General features: G+C 43.5%; 1 protein-coding gene across 1 annotated transcript; it reads left to right on the top strand.

Annotated features, from left to right (window-relative positions):
* The first annotated feature begins 716 nt into the window (after positions 1-716).
* Positions 717-4,395, top strand: LOC144819530 (zinc finger protein 862-like). Its single transcript, XM_078677378.1, has 7 exons — positions 717-919; positions 1,004-1,061; positions 1,146-1,203; positions 1,288-1,345; positions 1,714-1,771; positions 1,998-2,054; positions 2,162-4,395. The coding sequence occupies exon 7, from the start codon at positions 2,201-2,203 to the stop codon at positions 4,268-4,270; it is 2,070 nt and encodes a 689-aa protein (XP_078533504.1). The 5' UTR covers positions 717-919; positions 1,004-1,061; positions 1,146-1,203; positions 1,288-1,345; positions 1,714-1,771; positions 1,998-2,054; positions 2,162-2,200; the 3' UTR covers positions 4,271-4,395.
* Positions 4,396-5,457: the final 1,062 nt, after the last annotated feature.

Here is a 5,457-nt window from a genome sequence, read left to right as displayed (position 1 = left end):
GGGAGAGTGAGGGATTGTAAAAGGAACCACTTCAAGAATGGTGACATGTTGCTTAAAATACCTAAACAACTCATGGCTCTTCGAGCTGCGAGTGAAGTGATCGATAGGGCGTAGTTATTCAAAAGAGAACCCCTGGTTCTGGCTTTAAGAGTAAAACACAGACTTTGTTGGCATCAAGCCAACATGATGTACTCCAGTTCTGCTTCCAGTCCTGCATGGTTCACCAGCTTTTCATCAGGCATTTTAACCTCCTCAGCTACTTATTGAGTCAACTTCCAGTAGGCAAAACTGAGATCTCTCTGCAGCAGGTCCATCATTCTTCAGTTATCTTGACATATTTATGGTTGCCTGAAAATTGCTTGAACGTAGTCAATCATATTTTTGGTGCGCCACTGCAGCAGCTTCAGGTGGGATCTTTTGATGGATTGTGTGCTTCTCAGCCATCCTGTGGGTTACCTTGTTCACCCACCTCAACCATTTGCGGTTTGTATTTTGTGCTACACCTTCTGTAATGCCGCTTTCCCCCTGGGATTCACATTTATAGACCAGTTTAAGATAATGGATGCTAATAATGGAACACATGGGCACACCCCTGTTTGTCCTAGGCTGAAATCCCAGGTAATTATTTGGTCATTTTTTGTCTTGGGCCTCTTGACCGGTCCCATGCACAGTTTGTAATTCTTCGGGCGTTTGCTGACTTACTTGTCTTCACTTGTAGGTTTCCAGTCTGTACGGTATTTGGATTACAGTGGTCAGGTGCGAGTACCACAAAGACAAGGTAATTCTGTTTACGTTCCTCGTTGGGTTGGGGGTTGCTGGGTAAATAGATTCAAAATCTGCACCCTTTTTTCTTTTGCAGGTTCGTGAGAACGTACTACAAAGACAATTGCACAGGCAGACGTGAGTGCAGGCAGAAGAGGTAATTGTTGGGTTGAGTTAAACTGTGGTGAGTCTTGAACAATGTAGTACCATATATACTTACCGATGTTTTCTTCTGTTTCAGGTTTCACAGCAAGAACCCCATACATTTCAAGAGGCGCACGTGAGTGCAGGCAGAAGAGGTAATTGTTGGGTTGAGTTAAACTGTGGTGAGTCTTGAACAATGTAGTACCATATATACTTACCGATGTTTTCTTCTGTTTCAGGTTTCACAGCAAGAACCCCATACATTTCAAGAGGCGCACGTGAGTGCAGGCAGAAGAGGTAATTGTTGGGTTGAGTTACACTGTGGTGCGTCTTGAACATTGTAGTACCATATATACTTACCGATGTGTTCTTCTGTTTCAGGTTTCACAGCAAGAACCCCATACATTTCAAGAGGCGCACGTGAGTGCAGGCAGAAGAGGTAATTGTTGGGTTGAGTTACACTGTGGTGCGTCTTGAACATTGTAGTACCATATATACTTACCGATGTGTTCTTCTGTTTCAGGTTTCACAGCAAGAACCCCATACATTTCAAGAGGCGCACGTGAGTGCAGGCAGAAGAGGTAATTGTTGGGTTGAGTTACACTGTGGTGCGTCTTGAACATTGTAGTACCATATATACTTACCGATGTTTTCTTCTGTTTCAGGTTTCACAGCAAGAACCCCATACATTTCAAGAGGCGCACGTGAGTGCAGGCAGAAGAGGTAATTGTTGGGTTGAGTTACACTGTGGTGCGTCTTGAACATTGTAGTACCATATATACTTACCGATGTTTTCTTCTGTTTCAGGTTTCACAGCAAGAACCCCATACATTTAAAGAGGCGCACGTGAGTGCAGGCAGAAGAGGTAATTGTTGGGTTGAGTTACACTGTGGTGCGTCTTGAACATTGTAGTACCATATATACTTACCGATGTTTTCTTCTGTTTCAGGTTTCACAGCAAGAACCCCATACATTTAAAGAGGCGCACGTGAGTGCAGGCAGAAGAGGTAATTGTTGGGTTGAGTTACACTGTGGTGCGTCTTGAACATTGTAGTACCATATATACTTACCGATGTTTTCTTCTGTTTCAGGTTTCACAGCAAGAACCCATACATTTAAAGAGGCCCACGCGAGTGCAGGCAGAAGAGGTAATTGTTGGGTTGAGTTAAACTGTGGTGCGTCTTGAACATTGTAGTATAACAGTTTGCATTCATGAGCTAGGCGTCAACGTAAGCCATGTTTCCTTATTTTGCAGGCTTTGTGGGACAGCAGGCTCAAACCGGCGGGTACGGAAATGTTCAAGCGCAAAGCTGTAACTTTGGGAGAGTGCAGTGCTTCACCACAAAGGAAGAAATGTTGCCTTGTATTCAAGGAAGAGTGGATGAAGGAAATTGTGGAGGCTGAGACACAGAAGTCACGAAGCAAGGTCCGCATGCAACTCGGGGAACTATTTCAATACAGTCCGGATGTGGGCTTGATTTGCAAAGCATGTGCCGAAGCCAAGATTGTTGGGGACTTTTCCACAGGGAAGAAATGGAGTGATGGCTGGAAACTGGACTACATGAAACGCCATCTACTTAGCAAAGTACACGAGTCTGCCATGGTGATATTAAGAAACAGAAGTGCTGCTGCCAGGTTTGGTTTTGGAGTACGGGCAATGCTGACAGAAACTGCCACAGACAAAGCAAATAGAATGGAAGTAGTTGAACGCCAAAGATCTATGCCTGAGGAGATAAAGATTCTCATCAACAACGTGTTGCTGGCAGTCAAGATGAACACTTCAATGTTATCTGTACAAGACATCCATGACCACTTAGCTTTGTATGTGAAGATACCAGACAGCTGGAGGAGCAAGAACTATGCCTTTGAGTTCCTTGAGGCCATCAATAGCGTGATACACTGTGAAGCTATGACAGAACTTCGGCAAGCTTTGTATCACACCTTGATAATTGATGAGAGCACAGATATTTCTGTTTCAAAAATGCTCATCCTGTATTTCAAGTTCCGACCTGTAACATCAACTGAGCATAAAACACAGTTTGGGGGCATAGTGAAGCTGACTAGCTGTAATGCTGAGGCTATCACTACTGCCGTGAAAGAATTCTACACTGCCAATGAACTGGACCTCATGAAAATGGTCATGTTCACATCTGATGGTGCATCTGTGATGCTGGGGAAGAATAATGGTGTTGCTACTCGCCTTAAACAATCCATTCCTCATCTAGTTGAGCAGCATTGTGTCGCCCATCGAGAAGATTTGGGAGTTGATGATGCTTGGAAGAGGGTTCCAATGATTAAAGAGATGGAGACATTATTGAGGACTGTCTACACTGTGTTCTCCAGATCTCCTGCAAGGAAGTCCAAGCTGGATGAAATTGCATCGGTCACTGAATGTGAAGTTGTCTCTTTTCGACCACTGAATGAAGTCCGTTGGCTTTCAAGGCATTTTGCTGTTGGTGCACTAATTCGTAATTACGAAACTGTTCTTAAGTACTTTGAGCATGAGAAAGTTGAGGAGAATGATCCAATTGCTAAATATTGTTATAAAAAGCTATCGGACTCCAACTACCATATTTCCCTTGCAGTACTTAATGACATTCTGGGTGAATTTGCATCTTTGTGCAAACTATTCCAAAAAAGTTCTTTAACTACTGTTGAAGCCGTACAGTATGCAAGAGCAAAGATTGGCCAAATGAAGCAACAGTATTTGGGGGACACTGTCTTTTGGAGCAGCAATGTAAGAGAGCTGATGGTTTTGTACAAGGATAGGCAAGAGTTTGACAGTGGGCCTATTTTGTCTTTTGTTTCCCTTCTTTGTGAGCACATGCAAAAAAGGTTCCCTGAAGGTGAGCTAAAAGAATGGGCAAGTTTTGAGATCCAGGCAATAGCCACACAATCTCATTTTGATTTTGGGACTGAGAATATTGAAAGACTTGTTGAAAAGTATAAAAATGTCTTGGCCCTGGGTGATTGTGAAACACCAGAAGATGTTGTTCGACAGTACAGAGACTATAAATATGTGGTGGCAGAACATGTTAAGGGTGGGTTATTTACCACCTTTCAAGACATGGTGACTTTCACTGTACGCAATGCTGCTCAGTATAGTGTTGTGTCTCAGCTTGTTGATGTCTGCGCAACATTTCAAGCATCTAGTGCAGACTGTGAACGAGGATTCAGCCTCATGAATACTATCAAGAGCAAATTGAGGAATAGACTAGAGCAGAAGCATTTGGACATGCTGATGAGGACAAAGGCCTACCTCCTGAACGGGAAAGTTGACCTAGACCGAGTTTATCAGCACTGGAAAAATGGCAAGGATCGCCGTGAGAAGCAACCCTGTCACCCATCTAGTGACGCCACTTGACGTGTCTGAACAGCCCTCTACCTTCTTGTGTATATGTGATATTGTATAGGCTCGCAGCATTTCCCCACCCAATGAACTGTGCTCCAGTTAAGAATATTTATTAAAATCTAATGATGGTACCACCATTGAAGTCTTGTGCTTTTGTAAACTTGAAGTGTACTTGCCAGTGTAACCAGTTCATGTCATGGCGTGCTTATCCAATATTGCAAACTGCCCTTAAGACCCTTATTGTGGCGCTGTATGTGTGAAAACGCACTATCTTTTGGCTTTTTAAAGAAACATTTTGGAGTGCCATTTGGCGCCGCAGACGCGCGCGGTTTGGTTCCTGGCGCACATAGCCATGGTTGCAGCGCACAGAGACCCTCCACTGCCGCACACAGAGGAAAAAAATTAGAGGGAACATTGGTCATCAGCATTTATGGCACCGTTTTACAAACTAGTGATTACTTTATTGTGGTAATTAAATCAACTTTGCTCAATTATACATTCTAACACTCAGTTTGCTGTTTGTACTTTGTTCTTACATAGGCAGCTAGCGGCCTCACATTCGAGAGCTACAATACTATCCAAAATATTGAATTTTCTTTTTCATAAAAAGAAACAAAAAGGGAATAAGAACCTCAAACATAAACTTAAGCTGATGCAGAGGATTGTGATATAATATTGTCCTGTTATTCACTACTAGTGAGGGGTCGCTTGGGGACCCGTAAAGGATAGGTACAAAGACGGAGAAATTCTCCGAACTCAGCAGTCTCCCTCTCTCTGACTCACGCATACCTCCACTGTAATTAACCTAGGGAACTGTGCATGGCCAAACCCACTCCTATAGAACTACCACAGAGATATTTTATTTATATTAGGATCCCTTCCAGTGTCTGCCCCCAACTCCTCTCAATCCTCGCTACAGGTTTGGTTAAGCTGCTCTCATGCCACCATCATTTCTTTCCACAACGCAGCTATGGGACACTTCCTCACTCCTCTAGCTTCCAGTCCAGTGCTCTATCCTCAGCTCCTGCCCAACTAATCATGTCCAGATTACAGTTTTTAACCTTGGGTCCATGCGATGATTTCCACTCTAAGGCTACTCTCCATTTGGCCAGTCCCAGAGCTAAATCTATTAACCTATTGCCAATTTTAAGCTTATGTGGGTGGAGTAAGAGTCCAAGCAGACATGCCTTTACCATGAG

This window comes from Lissotriton helveticus, chromosome 2_1 (assembly GCF_964261635.1).
Source record: "Lissotriton helveticus chromosome 2_1, aLisHel1.1, whole genome shotgun sequence".
NCBI lineage: Eukaryota > Metazoa > Chordata > Amphibia > Caudata > Salamandridae > Lissotriton > Lissotriton helveticus.
The sequence above is the reverse complement of the archived record's forward strand: the minus strand, read 5'-3'. Positions and strand labels throughout refer to the sequence as shown.